Source organism: Parasteatoda tepidariorum, chromosome 4 (genome assembly GCF_982258835.1).
Source record: "Parasteatoda tepidariorum strain Cologne lab strain chromosome 4, Ptep-v5.0, whole genome shotgun sequence".
NCBI classification, from domain to species: Eukaryota; Metazoa; Arthropoda; class Arachnida; order Araneae; family Theridiidae; genus Parasteatoda; species Parasteatoda tepidariorum.
In genome coordinates, this window is record NC_141758.1 from 27,186,790 (window position 1) to 27,205,358 (window position 18,569).

At 31.2% G+C, this 18,569-nt stretch overlaps 1 protein-coding gene across 1 annotated transcript in view; it reads left to right on the top strand.

Annotated features, from left to right (window-relative positions):
- Galphao (G protein alpha o subunit) overlaps positions 1–18,569 on the top strand; it is a 130,480-nt gene that overhangs the window by 81,401 nt on the left and 30,510 nt on the right. Inside the window, exon 3 of the mRNA XM_021144307.4 lies at positions 17,252–17,393. Within this exon, the coding sequence (XP_020999966.1) occupies positions 17,252–17,393 (142 nt within the window). The remainder of the gene's footprint in view (positions 1–17,251; positions 17,394–18,569) is intronic.

Here is an 18,569-nt window from a genome sequence, read left to right on the forward strand (position 1 = left end):
TTACACTTTTATCTAAAGCATAAAACATACAGCAATATAAAGCATATATAAATCGTAAAGCGATATCTAAAGCAATATATTATATGTGCGGTATTAGAGCAATATACTTCGATAGAAATTATTTTGTTCATTTTAGTCATATATTTTTATACACATTATTCTTCCATACAATAATAATTGTTACCCAGGAGTTGCCAAACATTTAGGGAAGAGAGTTACTTTTCGAAAGAGAATTATGCGTAAGATATTGCATAGATATGTGTAAGATATTGCATAGATATGCTTAAGATATTGCATAGATATGCGTAAAATATTGCATAGATATGCGTAAGATATTGCATAGATATGCGTTAGATATTGCATTTTTTCGTAAGATATTGCATTAAATTGCATAAGAAATGACGATGAAAGTGTTCTATTATTAGCACTAACTTTGCTTACCTGAACCTCTTTTCTCCTGCCCTGCCATTTTGGCCATCTTGCAACAGATTAGTTTAGTTTAGTAGTTACAGATTAGTTGTGAGACTGTCCACAAGAAGGTCTTAATTCGGACATTTGCCTTGATACTGCTGAAGCTGTGTATAGGACCTTTGATTCTATATAATGTCTTATAGATTTATCATTGATTTGTTTTTCATGCTCATAACAAGACAACCAACTTACTTTCTGTGGCAAGACAGCTTTGTCTGACCACATAATCTTTTTAAAATAATTAATTATATTTATATCGGACGTCAACGCACTGTAGCCTCTTTAAGCTAAAGTGGTAGATGACAGAACAAAATATCCACTGAATGTAAATGGATATTCACTACCTCTTTTTTTTGTGACGTCGCTTTTTGCTTGTGGCAATGTTCATGGCGCATATGGCAATGTTCGTAGCCAGGCATTCATAGGTTAATATTTAAAATTTGCATTTAATAGCAACTATATTTCAATAGCCTTCGCCCTATTTGTTCGACGTTACAACACACGTTGTTTCTTTGCCTTGAATTTTTATTTTGTTTATTTTTAATCTGTATACTAAGCTTTGTTTAGATTTTTTATTAAAACTCAACAATTTTCACACCAAGTGAAGAAAGGGTTAACATTGGAATAAACTTTGCGTGGATAAAGCTCAAATAATACCATGTAAACAAACATACTATAGTTCCAGTTCTATAATGAAAAACTTCTTTTAGTGTTCGAACACAGAATAAGCCATTCTTTCTGCGTTTGTCACTGAAGATGGTTCGGTACAAAAGAACCAAACGTATAGCATGTCTGTTACATTATTTGTGCAGGTATACCAATTCCATGTTTTTTAGCTTTATTCTAATTTAATATTGTTGTGATTTGAAATGCAAGAGAAAAAGAGCTAATAATACAGAGTATATCTTTATTTTAAAACTTTTTTAATTTAATTAAAGTTTATTAAACATTTTGATTATGTACTTACAATTTATATTATGAATTTATTTCATCAATTAAATTTAGTACCATAATGAAACAGTTTTTGAAATCAATAACTTTTCAACTAAGAAAATAATATCTTGTTTAACTAAGAAGACAATAATTTTTTTAAACATATATTTTCACATCATTAATCAATATGTAAAATCTTGATAGAATAGTGAATATAACGATATTTCTATTATTCTAGATTCTACGACTTAAAAACAAATAATTAATTCGTGACTAAAGATCATTAAAATAGTTCGTAAAATGAAACTACAACATAATTCGATTTATAAATTCACAAATGTGATCCGTAAAGTAAAAAAAAAATGCAATTGTCTATCAAATAAATGACTTGAAAATAATAATGGTACAACGATAATCAATAATTTATTATTATTCAAATAATGAAAAAATTAAGCCTTGGACTGGGTTTAAGTTTTTTATTCTATTTTCGCCTTTGTATTTACCGATTAGCCCATACTTACTGCATAAATTTTCATATTCATATTCATACTTTTTTTTTATTACATAGCAACCATTTAACCTAAAATTTTTTATTTCTGGAACACGTCTCTTTTTCAAACTATTAAAGACTGAAATCTTTCATTCCTAGTACTAATAATTGAAGAAGCTGAATATCCCTATCCAATATATCATATGTTAATAATATAAAATTAAATATTTTGTGATACATATATTTCCACGCTTGGGACTGATTAATTAGAGCATAAATTCAATCTGAAGAACTAAAACTCTAATTAGAATTTAAAATGTTTTTTAAACACTCATATGTACTCTAAATGTAACTTCAATAAATAACATGTTTTAAATTTACTGCGTGGAGATAATGGTTTTATACATTTTTCGGAACTACTATTCAAATAAATGCCAAGCGAAATAAGATATTAAAAACCGATGCAAAATTCTGATTTTCAAAGATAACTTTTGCATATAATTCATTTCCATTTTCATTCATTTTCGAAAGGAAAAAAAAAACATTTTAAAAACCTTATTTCATCAAAAATAATTGTTTTATGCTAATTGTTGGTCAGAGTTTTTTAAACAACTTGTCTGCTCTACTACTAAGTCAGTTTCAGAAGGAAAAAAAATCAGCTACTGTTACCATATAGGCTTCTTTAGCTTAAATAATGACACTGGGAAACAAATTTTTAAAAATTTACTCAAGTGAACACTAAGCGTCATCACTTCTCTGGTACGTTGGGCGTGGTAGAAATAAGGCGATGTTTCATTTAAATTCATGACAAGTTACGTTAAGGTCATCTGTTGTTTGACTTTAAAGTTATTTTCAAAAGTATTTTATAGGGTCGTGATGGTTTTGGGGATAGAGCGTTTGCCTCCTTATGAGCTGAACCGGGTTCGAATCCCAGAGATGGTTGGTCGATGCCGAATTCCGTATCCGGCTTGCACTGAACGCAGTGCTGACGTAAAATATCATCAATGGTAAACTGATTATGAGATGGAGTCCCTTACCATCAGGCTAATCGTGGTAGGTTTTCGTGATTTCCCCCTCAATTTAACGCAAATGCGGGTTATATCCATCAAAAAGTCCTCCTCTAAAGCAAAAATTTCTTCCAATTTTTTATTCCTTTGTGTTCTGGATTGGGTTCAAAATTACAAGGCTACGGAGTTGAACATTTATAGTTGTAAACCCGAAACATTTGCTCTGTTGTTCAACGGCGGTTATAAAATAAAATGTATCTTATACGGCCAGGATAGTGCGGTCGGTAGGGCGTTGAACTCGTGTTCGTGAACGAACAGAAATTCGAATCCAGCCAACCGAAGAATCCCGCGTTTTAAATGGTAACTGGTGCGCTTTAAATCTGTTGGGGTCACAAAGTCCTCCGAGTTTTCATAACAAGTCAATTCCTTTTGGGATACTGATCCAGGAGTGCAGGATAACTGTGGGAGATTCTTGTGGTTTTCCTCTCTATGTAACGCTAATACGGGTTAGTTGCATCGAAAAGTCCTTCACGAAGGCAAATTTCTCCTAATACTTTATCCAGGAGTTCCCTTGTCTTCTGAATTGGGTTCAAAATTACAAGCCTACGGAGTTGAACATTGGTAGTCAAACTCAAATTTGGGTTGGCTAATCAACAACGGGTATTAAAACATGTATTTTAAAATAAGACAAGTGTATTTTGTAACTTTATAAATAAACTGAACTAAAAATATCTGTAGATTTCGGAGCAAAAATAGTTCAGTGGTTATAGATTTTTAATCCCCACATCGGATTAGCTAAGATCAAGTACTTGCACAAATACAACAAATAATTTGTTCCCCAGTGTAGTGTATTTAAAGCGCGTTTTACATAACAAAAAGTTTTACCTTACATTTTACAAAAAAAACTGTTTATTCCATGGTTAACATTTCGAATTCTAACACAGATGTGTTATCTAAAATGGTTTTCATAATTTTAATAAATCCTTTGTAACTCCCAATATGTATGATTGATTTGAGATTAAATTCTCCTTTTCAACGATCACTATATACTGTAGATACGTACAGTATATACGTACAGTATATATATAGATTAATAGATAAACAAGTCTAGACTTGTGATTACCGATAATGTAATATAAGATATGAATGTTCATATAAGATATGAATGTTTAATCACATTTTGTTTGCATCTTTAAATCAGACTCATATTGCCTTTTGAAAGGTTATTTGTTGAATGCAATACATGTTTAATTTGTTTTATTTTAACATGCTTGATCTAAATTGCAGAATGATCTATTTAAAATTTTGCTCAATTCAAAAACTTTTGAAAACACCATATCAAAAGATCTAGATACCCACAATTTCATTAGATCATTGTTTCAATTTGCGAGCTAGCCCTTATTCTTTAATGACTATTTACTTTAAAAATCTTTGTTCTTTTATTTTACACACCACAAATTTGTATATTTATTCAAAATTTTGGAATGTCAATAGACTGATTCATTTAGCATTTTAATATCATTAGGACAATTGGATAGCTGCAAATAACGTGATCATAGGCAAATATTTGCATTTATCGATTCAGAAGCCACACACGCGTGACGTCGCTTGCAGGTATCCAATTAAATCTGATTTAAATCACATGGTTAGACATAATTACTTCACTTCGTTTCGAGTTGTAAGTACTCAACTTATATTTCTTATTACCAATAGAATTCGAGATTACAAAAAAGTTTCATTATATCGCAGCGTTCCAGAATCTTTAAACGACATAAAACTAAAAATTTAAATCAATTCTTATTGGTGAAAGTTCATTAACTTCAACTTTTATAACTTAATCAGTTTAAAATAAACATGGCAGCTTTTCTGAACTTATGAAGGTCATAAGGCTAGTTTATATAAATAGAGAATTGCGAAAGTTCATTTACTTCAACTTTTGTAACATTATAAGTTTAAAAGTTATTGAAACATGAACCATGAAATTTGCATAAACCGTTATGGAAAAGAAAATTTTATTCCATGCAAATAACATTCCAAGTCGAGCGACAAAGTTCCAGAAAGTTCAGGGGTAAAATCAAACTGAACAACATACGACCTTTTCATCTAAGCCATTAGCGAAAAGGTTGTAATCTTTTTCATTCTGGTAAATCCTTTTGTTTATAAAAAGTTCTTTAAACTACCATTTGAAAACTTCCCCAATGTATTCCCAGTTTGGTAGAACGTCGCACATGATCCCATGGCGAGTTTATTGGCGACAGAGCGCTACACTAATTATCATCCCAAAATCCCTAACCGCCCAACGTCATCAGATGACGTCACAAACGATATATCTTCACCTTTGCCATTAATTGTCGATGCTAATAGAAGACCGAGATCATAGTTCTATTTTTAGAATCTCTTCTTACCTCTTTACCCACGGTCATTTTTTTAAATATAGCTACTAATATAGCAATATATTTTCTTTTAGCACTTTTCTCATTCAAAACTGTAAGTGATATTATATTTCCGAGAACACATTGAAAGTGATAGCGATAGGAAAACTTGAAATGGCGCTATTATTGCAAGGCTATTTTGTTCTATTCTTTATTTATAGTAACAGCAAAGAATAGGTACGTGACGCAAAGGAGGCGATTTTGCTACCGAACAATGATTTCAAATTATTTATAAAATTATTGCATGGTTTTTTTTCTCTTTTGGTTCGATAAGTTCAGTTTACCATTGTCGCTTCGAAAGATTTATAATTTGATAAAATTATTTATAACCGCGAAAACGATTAATTTATTTCCATGCTTAGTCGAACACGTTTTGTTAGTTAGTATAGATTTTTATGTAATAAACCGATTCCTTTAATGAAAGTTTTAAAAAGTGGAATTTAAAATATAATTCAAAATAAAAAATAATATTTTTTAAAACCACGTTTTTGTAGTGGAGAATAATAATTTTAAAAAAAATTGAAAAATGAAAAACGTGGGGTGCATGAAATACATAACAGTAATGCTATATTAGTGTGTGTATTTGTGCTCATGAGAATACGTGTATGTATATCTGTAATTGTAATTGTATCTGAATGTGGATGTGGAATATGTTTGTGTATATGTATGTGGATGTATACGTGGCTGTGCATGTGTATGGGTAAGAAAATGTGTATATGTATGTGTATGTGTACTGTTATGTATTTCATGCACCCCACGTTTTTCGTTTTTCAATTTTTTTTTTAATTATCATTCTCCACTACAAAAACGTGGTTTTTAAAAATATTATTTTTTATTTTGAATTATAATTTCTTTAATTTTTATTTTGTATTTTTAAAAATTATTACTTTTCAATTATTATTCTTCACTACAAAAAACGTGGTTTTTAAAAATATATATTTTTATTTAGATTATTTTTCTTAGTCAAGAGTAGTCAAGACTACTACAAGACCACTACTAAAATAATAGAACTTTCATTTTAAATTAGGGATACAAAAATCCTTACAGAAAAACAATACCTTTACGACTTTCATTAGTTTTATGCTGATGACAACCAAAACAATCTGGAAATGAATGAGGAAAAACTGGATCCTACCACGTGATTTTTCAGCCAATAAAAATACTCCGACAATAAAAATCTTTTCACCTGACATGTAATACTAATTTGAAATAATGGAATCGACAACAAAAGACAATCTCGAAAATAATTTTTTTTTTAAATTTTAATTTTATTTTACTTTGTATGTCTTTTTTCTCTTCATTTTCATGCATTGTCATCCAATTCTGAACTATGTGCCAAATTTGAAGTTTGTAGCTAGTCGGGAAGTTAGTTTTAAATCGATTACAAAATTCCACCCGGACAGACATACACGAAGGCAAGTTTATATAAACGTGGTAAAAAGTATACTTCAGATAAACGATTTTTTGATAATTTTACCGCAGTCGATGTATTTTGCAAAGAAGCATTCAATATGTGAACCCTTGCTTTCCATAATATCGTTGACACATCTCTCCAGAGAATCGCCCAAACACGATTTTTCAAATGAAGTGATATTCCTTAGCGTACAAGACTTTTTAGTTTTCTCTGTAAATAAGAGGACGAAATTAAGCAAAATGTATATGTGTAAAGCTTCTTTTCAAAGGACGTTAATCTTTTTTCAAAATAAAAGAAAAAGATCGTATAAGTGTTTCATTTTGCAGATTTAATTTAGAAAAGCAAGTATATTTCCCTACCTCAATATATATTTAAAGTGGTAGGTTGCAAAACAAAGCTTCTTGATTTTATAGAAGTGCGATCTGTATTTTTAAACAATGACACACTTTATATTGTTGAGCACAAAAAGTTTATATACTTATAACATTATTTAATTAATAAACTGATAAAAATATGAATTTTTTAATAAAGGTACCATTACTCTAAGCAAGTTCTTGGAAACTTTCCCAGAAACCTTGAACATTTTTGCAAAACAAACAATTGCAATTACTTGAAAAACTAAATAATGTACACAAACTCATTAATATAGACAGTGATATTACATTTCCTGGAATGATGGGGAAATAATTGCCGTAGGAAAATTTATAATGACTCTATTATTGCAAAACTATTTTGTTCTATTCTTTGTTTATAGGTACAAAATACTTCACAAGAAACAAAGGAGGTTATTTTGCTATAGAAAGAATTATTTAAAAAAAATTTAAAACTGCAAGTTATTAAAAAGTAAAAGAAAATTGCTAGCAGTCAAAAAATACAATTATCAAAAAAAAAAACTTTCCCTAACTTGACTGAATTAAATACATCGGAGAAAATGATTTGTTAAAATATTTAATCGATACATGATCTCAACTAAATATCTTTTTAAATTAATCGTTCAAATTTTAAATAGACTAGAAGTAATCAAAAATATTTTGGAAAAGGATCTTTTGGCGAATTCATAAAATTCTATTCCAATCTATTAAGTAGAAAGAAGTTTTCTCAATAAATGTCGTAAGGATATAATACTTTAGGTAAGTTACTAAACAGTTCCAATAATGTCCTGATCACTAAATAATATAGGGTGTTTATGAAGTCCCGGACCCATTTTGATGTTTAATAACTCATAAAATAATAAAGATAAATTAAAATTAATAACATAAATGGTTAGATAGACTCAAAAAGTCTCATGACCCTTGTCAATGAACTTCCACGTGTGCCCCCTTCATCGCACTGAGAATATGAAGTCGATAGTCAATTTCACACCAGGTATCGGCAAGCATGTCGGCATTCACAGAGGTTGTAATTCTGGCTTTTAGGTCATCAATGTTCGACACGATCCTCCTGTAAACATTGTTCTTTATAAATCCCCAAAGACAAAAGTCCAGCGGCGTTATATCAGGTGATCTGGGTGGCCAAGGAATTGGACCTCCTCGCCCAATCCATCTTCCTGTCTCATCAGTCGTCGGGCTCATCAGTCGTATTCTTAGACATGTTGGAAAACTTCGTATTTCTACAACTAGAAGAGCTTTAGCCACATGTCTTTTTGCAACAAGATGGTGCACTACCTCATTGGGTTATCATCGTTCGTAGTTCTTTGCATGACCATTTTTCAGGAAGATAGATTGGGCGAGGAGGTCCAATTCCTTGACCATCCAGATCACCTGATATAACGCCGCTGAACTTTTTTCTTTGGGGATTTATAAACGACAATGTTTACAGGAGGATCGTGTCGAACATTGATGACCTAAAAGCCAGAATTACAACCTCTGTGAATGCCGACATGCTTGCCGCTACCTAGCGTGAAATTGACTATCGACTTGATATTCTCCGTGCGACGAAGGGGGCACACGTGGAAGTTCATTGACAAAGGTCATGAAACTTTTTGAGTCTATCTAGCCATTTATGTTATTAATTTTAATCAATCTTTATCATTTTATGAGTTAATAAACATCAAAACGGGTCCGGGACTTTATAAACACCCTGTATATATTAAACGTATTTAAAATAAAATGCTTTTAATATAAATCTTTAACAATTGTGGAACATTTTTTTTCATTTCTTCATTTTATTTGAAGATACTAGATCATTTAGGGTTCCATAGCCATAAAAAATGGGAGCCGTTGTTCTACATTATTAACAAAACGAACAAGATCATATTTCTGCAACGACCAGCATATGAACAGTGGTGGATAGAGCGTTCGCCTTCTAATGAGGTGAATCCGCACCCGGCTTACGCCTACCACAATGCTCACATAAAATATCCTCAGTGGTAGACGGATCATGGGTTAGAGTCCCCTTGCCGGTCAGACTAACCGTGGGTGTCATAAACTCAAAACTGGGTCTTCTTTCCAACGACAGTTATGAAATGAAATAAAAATGATCAGCATAAATCAAAATCAAATTCAGAACTAGTCTAGATACTCGATTACTTAGGGTTCCGTCCGTAGCCGTAAAAAATTGGGAACCACTGATCTACATTATTAAAAAAACGAACGAACTCCTACTTCTACAATGACTAGCATACAAGACGTGGTGACCGATTTGACTTCCAATGAGTTTAACCAGGTTCAAATCCCTTCGATGACTGGTAGATACGAATTCCACACCCGGCTCCCACCAGCCACAGTGCTGTCATAAAATATCCTCAGTGGTAGACGGATCATGGGTCAGAGTCCCCTTGTCGTCAGGTAAAAGGAGGCCTTCGTGGTTTTTCTCTCCATATAACGCAAATGCGGGTTTGTTCCATCAAAACGTCCTCCACAAAGGCAAATTTCTCGCAATATTTGATTCAGGAGTTCCCTTGTCTTCTGGATTTGGTTCGAAATTACAAGGCTATGGAGTTGAACATTAGTTGTCGTAAACCCAGAATTGGGTCGGCTGTTCAACGACGGTTATGAAACAAAATAAAATGACCAGCATGACGTAGAAATTTTAACTAGTTAGTTTCTTACTAATTCAGAATGGCCATAACGGGGAAAATTTTTTAAAAAAATGATGACAAATGTTTTATGAGGTTGGTTTCTCATCTCACTTTTAAAAATCAAATTGAACTGTTTTAACATCGATATTTTCCTTTAATTTAAAAATATAACTCGGTTCAAGAGTTTGTAAAATCAATTTGTTGCTTTAATAATTCTTCAATCACTTTTTTAAATTGTTTCCAGTTGTAGCGGCTAAGCTGCTATTGCATGAAGAAAGCAAATCATTAGCATTTTTTTTTTTTTGAATAATTATGATATCACGAATATGAAAGCATTCATTCTCTTAAGAGTATTAAAAGTTTTTGAGAGTATTGAACCATATCATTGTCAAAAATTGTTTCAACCTTAAGACTTTGCCAAATTGAACCAGCTTATCAGTGTTATAAAAGATAAATACACTCTATAGCAAAAAAATCGATGCACCAAGAAGCAGTTATCCGATTGCTTTGAAATTTCGTATGCATAAATGTTTTGAACAGATATGGCTGGAATGATGCCGACTGGGGACGCATAGTCTTTAGCGACGAATCCTGCTTCCAACTGTGTCCTGACGATCATCGAAGACGTGTTTGGAGACGCACAGAGCAGAGGGGGGTTCCTGCCTTCGCTATTGCATGCCACACCAGCCCTCAACAAGTCATTATGGTCTGGGGTGCCATTTTCTTTGACAGCTGGACCCCTTTGGTCGTCATTAGAGGTACACTTACTGCACAGCGGTACGTCGACGACATCCTAAGACCTGTTTTGCTACCGTTTCTTTTGCAGCCCCCTGGGCTGGTTTTTCAGCAGGACAATGCCAGACCACATACGGCACGTGTTGCTATAAACTGTCTGCAAGCTTGTCAAACTCTTCCTTGGCCTGTCAGATACCAGATCTCTCTCCCATCGAGCATGTCTGGGATATGATGGGAAGGCGATTGCATCTGGCACGGAATGTTGATGACCTCGTTCGACAATTGGATCGAATTTGGCAGGAAATACCGCAAGAGACCATCCGGGAGCTTTATCGGTCTATGCCACGCCGTGTGGCAGCTTGTATCCAAGCTATAGGCGGGTCAACACCTTATTGAACTTGTTACTGTAACTCTGCAATAAATTATTCAGATGTTCTGAAATTTTAATCATTTACTATTATGTACATTGTCTTCCTATCCACCAATTTTCGTTTCAATCGGACAACTCCTTCTTGGTAGCGTCGATCGATTTTTTTGTTACAGAGTGTATTTTATCAGAATAATATTTATAAACCTAACAGTGGTCTCAATAAGAAACTACATGTAGTTTCTTATTTATAGTGCTCTATAAAAAATTCCGGTTCAAATTACGGTATAAAGTACCGGCATTTTGGATGCAATCTCCTTTTTACCGTAAAATATTATATCAAAATTTTTACAGTAATATTTATTTTATTTGAGTGATACAGAGATTTTACTATATTACTGTAAAAATATTTATTTTATTTGAGAGTAAAAATATTTATTCAATTACAGAGTAAAAATATTTATTTAATTTTATTTAATTCGAGTGATTCAAGGATTTATATTATTATTTATTATGTATTTATTAATTTAAGTAGAAAGTAAAATTATTTAATTAATTTTATTTATTTCAATTTATATAATATTTATTTAATTAGAGTGATTAAGGGATTGTACGGTAATTGTTACTGTCAAAATTATAATATATTAGATTTTTTGTTCCGTAACCTGCTCCAGTATAAATGGATTTTACGGTAAAAAGTACGTTTTACCGCAATTTAATCTTAAATTTCATACAGTGAAGCAGATCTTATTATACTACATTTAGAAACATTTCCAAACGCAGAACTATAATATCGTTTAAATTACTGTAACCTTAAATCCTTGTCAAATTGATCTATTATCATAAAATTCATTTCTTCTTGTACAATGAGCAAAACAAAAAAGATATCCTGAATAACTTTCGTTCTAATACTTGGATTTTCACGTACTAAGTGTCAATCTTAACAATCTGGAGGTCACCTTAAATACACTATTTATGTAGTGCTAACTATTGATTAAGCTACGAAATTGGACACAAAAACTTACTTTCTCTCAATAAACATATGTATTTTTTTTACATATTTGGATTCTTAACCTTCAAAATGTAGGGGGTAGCCGCAATCTGGTAAATATGGTATCCAGAGTTTCGTCAGGAGAGCAATCCAAAGTTCAGACCCCTATGTTAATTTCCCCTTTTGTGTTTATAGTCATATTTTTAAAACTAATTGAGCAATTCCAAAAAGAGTTGCACCCATTCATAAAACCCATTTACCCAAAGATAATTTCATGCAAAAATAATTTTTAATAATTATATCTTGTTTTTTGTTATTTAATTTAATTGTGGATGAAAAAACTTTGAGTTCTAAATTTGTTTATACCATATTAACCTACCTACGTATTTTTCTATTGCAAAATCTGAAGTTTCAACAGTTTTTATTAAGTAGAAGCCAAGAAGAATTAAAATTAATTAATTTTAAAAAAATAATTTGGTGATAATGAAGAAATGTTTTAAGGGGGGCGATTAAGATTTAAATATAGATAACTCACGAGAGACTTGACTTACGCGGGCGTAGTGAAAATTTCATTCGTATTTTTTTCGCTAATAGCAGATTGCTAATCCTTCTTTTTAATTATAAAATACTATGTTTCCTTTTTATTCGTCTAAAAATTTATTCGTAATTTAATAAAGAGATCTGAATAAAAATTTTATTTAATGAAAAACACCTTATTCAACGAATGTCAAGTTTTATAAAAGTATGTTTCTGATAGAATGTGATTAGACATCAGATTTTTTAAATTTTATTTTCAGTTTGTTCTCTCAATAGAAAAAATTTCAATTATATAAAAACGTATGCATAGATTTGAAAAAATATATTTTTTTAATCAATAACTATTAGTACGAATACGCAGTCAACATTTTTAAGCATCTTAAAATTTCTCAACATCTTATAAATCGTCTTAATCTTAAAATAAATTTTTTTAATCTCTGTTCACACGTGTTTCACTGAATTACTTTACCAACTATTTAATTAAATGTTAACATTCCTCAAAATCTAATTCTTTACACTACCACGTATATTATTTATATATTAATCATTTGTTTTAGTACTTTAATTTAGGTTTTCCTTTAAAGTAAAATGCCTATTTAAATTATTGTTAAGTTTTTATTAAAAGAAAACTTAGCTAGCTGAAAATTAAATCTTGTTAAGAAATTTAAAATATTCTGCTGATCAAAATTATTCGATGCAAAACGGCTGACTATTTACTAAGTGTGCTATTTTTTGGAAAAATAAAGATAAATTAATTATCTTTTGTCAGATTAATTCACAGAAGATAAAGAGATGTCTTTTTTTTATTATTTCTCATGTATTTGAGTAATGAAAAGTAAATGCGTATGTGTGCACAGCAAGATATACAACAGTTTGCTTTGTTTTTTAAATGAACTAGCAAATATGGAAACGCATTTTTATTTTGACGTTCAAACTTATTCTCTCGCGCTAACTTTAAGAAAGTTGCTCTTTTAAAAAAGGATAATGTTGAAAAAATTTGCTTAAAAAGTTAATATTATTTCTCAACCTTAGCACAATTCAAAAAATATTATTATATCAGGAAAATGCTCGATGTGCGTTATTTGAGTTAAACAGCAAAACTAAAAATAGAAAATTGTAGAAACATTTCAAAAAATGCTCTTTTCCTAACTTTAGAATTTCCTTTATACTAAAATGAGATATATTAAGAAATTTTTGGATCACAATTTATCTTATAGTTGCAATTAATATGTTCAGCAAATAGTTTTAATATATTTTTTTTAGAAATTAGAAATATAAAATGTTATTTTATTTTGACGTAAAAAAAAAAAAAACATTTTAATTTTTCTGTTATGCTAAATTAAAACGTGACAATTATTAAGTTAACCTGAATTCAATTGAAATCTGTTTGGACGTAATATTAATTGCCTGAAACAGTTAGAAACAATTAAACTTATTAAAATTAATAGAAATTAAACTTATTCCGTTAAGATCAGCAGGAAAAATTAGGAAAAGTAGTAAGAAGCACCGTTTACCATCATACTTACTATTCATACATTTAATCATGTAACTTGAGCTATTTAAGCAAAAAAATAAAATAAGGAATAAAAGATAAATTCTATTAAAGTATGTCCTTAAGTATACACTAGAACATATCTAGAATAGATTTTGGATCGAGGAATAAAAAATATATTTTCTAAAAATTTCGAATAGGGCGGAGATGCTAACTCGTTCAAAATATTGTTTTCAATTGTTTTTTTTTTTAAATTTCCAATGAGCTGCACAATCGGTCTTGACGTGACGATGAGCAGACCTAGCGCGTTCTCCAGAGGTGGCATCCACTCTTTCAGGACCACCACAATGGGTGAGATACCGTTGTTCATGTTAATTTGGACGTCTAGTTTCTGCCACACTAGATGGCAGCACCGAGACTCTATTTGGATGATAAAGTGCACAAGGAATTTAATTTTGGCGGAAATGACAAGAGCCAATAAGGCACTCCAGGGATCTTTTACATGCCGCATAATCATACGACATGGCAGCTGAGGATTTTCTGCATCCCGAAAATCCGGTGTCTGGACCGGGGATCGAACCCGCAGACTTGGGCTCAGAAGGTCGACGACAAACCACTTAGCCACTTCATTTCAATTGTAGGCGGAATTGTTTAACATCCTAAAAAGTATTATAGAGCAGCAGTCAAAAAATAAATAAATAAATAAAACAAAATAAAATAAATAAATAAATGAATGAATAAATAAAGAAAAATGTTCGGCTTTGAATTTCTTAGAAAGTTTGATGAATTATATATGTTTTTCTCAATTTAAGAACCATACCATAATCACCATCTTACGTTCTAATTTTAATATCGCATTAAATATTTTAATTTAATATACTGTATTATTAAATAGATAATCCCCAGAAACTAAAGCGGGAAGATAAAAATTTCAATACCTTCTAAAAATATGAAACTGTAAATAAAAATCAACACGTTTTGAGCACTCAAAAATTCACGTCACTAGTCATTAACGTCTAGCGAGCCCTGAGAATTGCAACGTTTGAAGCAAACGTTCAGCGCTCTCGAAGGACTAAAGGAACACAGTAGATAAGTCCCTTTTCAAGAATACGACAAATCTATTCCTACACATTCTTTGCACTTTGGAGATAAATTTAATCTCGATAATGACAAAATTCTAACCACCCCTGCCAAATTACCCGGCCCATTATCTTGATACCCGGGAATCTTATTTTGTTCACATGAATGCTGCTTCTCTTGTTAACCATATTAATTTCACAATGGAGATGAGGAAATGCATTTTGCCCTGATTTGCCTTTCCAGGATATTGCGGTTTTTCAAGTTTTATTTTCCGCATTTACTTATGTTTTCTTGTTTCAACTTCACATTTCTGTTTCATATCACTTTTTTCACATCCTGCGAGTCTTCAGAACGGGCGTTTGGTTTCTTCATATTTCTTGAAGCCAATGAAGTTTTTACCGACAAGTATAATGGATCCGTCTTGATCATTATTTTGATCATAATCTTATGAAGAAAGAAGCAAACATCTGTAAATTATCATTTCAACAGGGTTCACGCGGTCTTTAAAACATTAATGAAATTAATGCACCTATTTTGAAATAATGTAAATAAGTAATACTGTAATATTGAAATAAGTTATTTTTAACTCTAAAATTAAAAGCTCTAAACTTAAGATTTTGTTATCAGATATTTGAAGCTATATATTGAAATTGATTATTTAATACTATGGTGAATATAACTGCAATAAAATACATTTATCTTCTTAGTTTTGCTGCCGTTATTACAGTTTCTTAAGGACCTTACGAATTCTGTTTAAAAGGAGACTATCGTATCAGATATATGTATGTAATGATGGTAAGAATCGTAAAATAAGTTTTAAACAAAAGTAATAAAGCTAAGAAATTATTTAGCATTATTTGGTGATAGTAATTGTTGCACATGTTAAGCGACATTTTATGGTGAATTTACGAAAATTAATTTCGGAATGTATTAAAACACGAGGATGCTATTTGCAAATTATCCTTATCTAAAGAAAGTCAGGTAACTCACATATTTGGTAGAATGAAGCGATTTTTTAAAAATTGAATTATACAATATTCTTAAACATGCATTTTTCAATCTTTTAAAAATGTCACGTAACATTAACTAATTTCTTCAATTATAAAGAAAAAAGGAAATATCGCCGTAAAGAAATATAAAAAAAAATAAAAGAAATATATAGAAAACCTTGTAAATGTGCATTATGATTTCTTCCAGATATTTTACAATTTTAACGGTATATTTTTCGTGATTTGCCCTACAACCCTGTATATAATAAAAATTATGCAAATTTGGTTTTAGTATGTAATCTTCATATGTAAAAAAGATGAAAACAATTTAGATACAAAGAATGCCTTATAAAATGTTCATGTGTTCAAATACTAAAATCTTGGAAAATTATAAATAATTTATAAATCGGTTCAAATTTTATTTTTAAAGGAGATGAAAACGAAAGCAATCTTTGCATTTTTGGCAGTAATCAATTAAAAACAAATCTGTTCCTAGAAACTTAAAGATATTTTTCTATTAACTATTTTTGAAAATCAAGTCTTTCCGACCAGAGTTAACACAAAAATGAAGAATAGCTCCAGTTTTTATTGCATTATTTTTTATTCTCTCAGCTTGGTTGCTTAGCAGTGGAGTATTTTTCTCTTGCCGATTACGCGGCTAGAGTATGGTTACATTAAATTCCTGCTGTGGCGATAATTCTTGGCAGCTTTTTGGGACGACGCCACATATATAAAACTTCCCAGCACCCTAAAGTTTGATCTAATTACTTAAAATTTTGTCTACCCCTATTTTGATGGTCAGGAATCCAAATATGTAAAAAATATGTATGTTTATTCAGAGAAAGTGCGTTTTTGTGTGTGACTTCGCAACTTAATTAATAGTTAGCACTAATTAATTAGCATATTTGAAGTCAATCCCAGAAACAATTCAGATTTCTTTTAGTACCTCAAAATACGATCATTAGAATGAAAGTTATTCAGGGTAATATCTTTTTTTTTCTTTCGCTCACTGTACTTAAGTACATAACATTTTGCACCAAACAATTGTGAATGGAAAATTTAATAAATTAATTACCTTATCAACGTTGGGAAAAATTTGTACCATAAAACGGTTCAAAACATCTATAACAAATCGGTTCAATGTTGAACCGATTTTTATCCGAGTATGTTTAGAATCCTATTGTTTAAAAAGTTGGAAAAAAAACTAGAGTCTATCCCACTGTTTATTTGGATAGTAATGTGAATTTATTAAGGTAAATCATGAAATTGATGTATTTTTTGTTTTCTTTTTCAGAATTATTCATGACAGTGGTTTTACGCAAGAAGATTTTAAACAGTACAAGCCCGTTGTTTATAGTAACACAATACAGAGTATGGTAGCCATTTTGAGGGCGATGCCTAACTTAGGCATCGGATTTGGTAATAATGAGAGGGAGGTAAGAATTGTTTCTTTATCTTAAATTAAAAATATGAATGAATATTCTTAAATTTGTCATTATTCTGAAAATAACCTTCTGGCGACTTTCAACCTGGTGAGAAAATATGTTCTACGAGAAAATAATGTCGTTTCTGCGCATGTCGATATTTGTTTGTCATTTATCAGCATCCAGCTTGCAGATTTCGAAATCATGCTAAACACATTTTAAGGTTAGAATGATTTGTTTTTTCGTCAATTACTAAATCTTAATCTTTTGATGATTTTCAAATTCTATAGAAAATACATTAGGAAAATCAGAAAATAATGTCGTTTCTATGCATTTAAATATTCGCTTGTTATTTATCAGCTCATTGTGAACTTCAAAGTCACGCAAACGACATTCAGAGTGACTTGTTTTCTCCTAAATTATTAAATAATATTTTTTTTCAATTTATGCAGAAACGGCCAACCAAACACCTGAAGAAGTACATATTCAACATGGCATTCTTTTTGAGTTTCAACAAAGTTTGCAGAACAGTTGCTTCCAAAAATACTTGCGATGTTTATCGCGAAATGCATTAGACGTTTATAAGGTCAAAGATGGTTTTCTGTGCTCACATCCAATAATTGTGATTTTTTCCTATTTATAGAGATCCAAAATCTTGGGGGGGAAATTAATTAATTAGGTAGGGATATAATGCTAATCCTACCATATACTCAACCAATATTGAACATGGAACTTTCATTTATTTCGGTTCCGCAGTAGACTGATCTTAAAGACACGGCTCCCAGTAGAACATCGAAGTCAAGAATCACCTGCTGTGGTCGGTAAGCGGTGAGTGACCACTTTCATCTTCCTGCGTAGGAACCGAGAGTGCGTGGTATTGGTCCTCGTTAAACTGTTCTACCATAAAGTGCTTGATTTCACGGACAAGTCGTCGGACTATCAAAGCAGGAAGCCATCTTCTCCGCAGAGGATGAAAATTGCGATGACATGTCTTCGGATCATCCTCAGGGATGCTTCCCGGACTGTCGCCAATAACCCATTGGGCAGCTCTAGTGTGACGTAAATAAAGTACCAACCTCCCTACCATTTATTCCGATTAGCTATAAAACTTTATGAAAGGCAAAAAACATGAAATATGGATGAAGTCTAAAATATTATCCGCAGTTATTTTACTCGGGGAAAATTTAT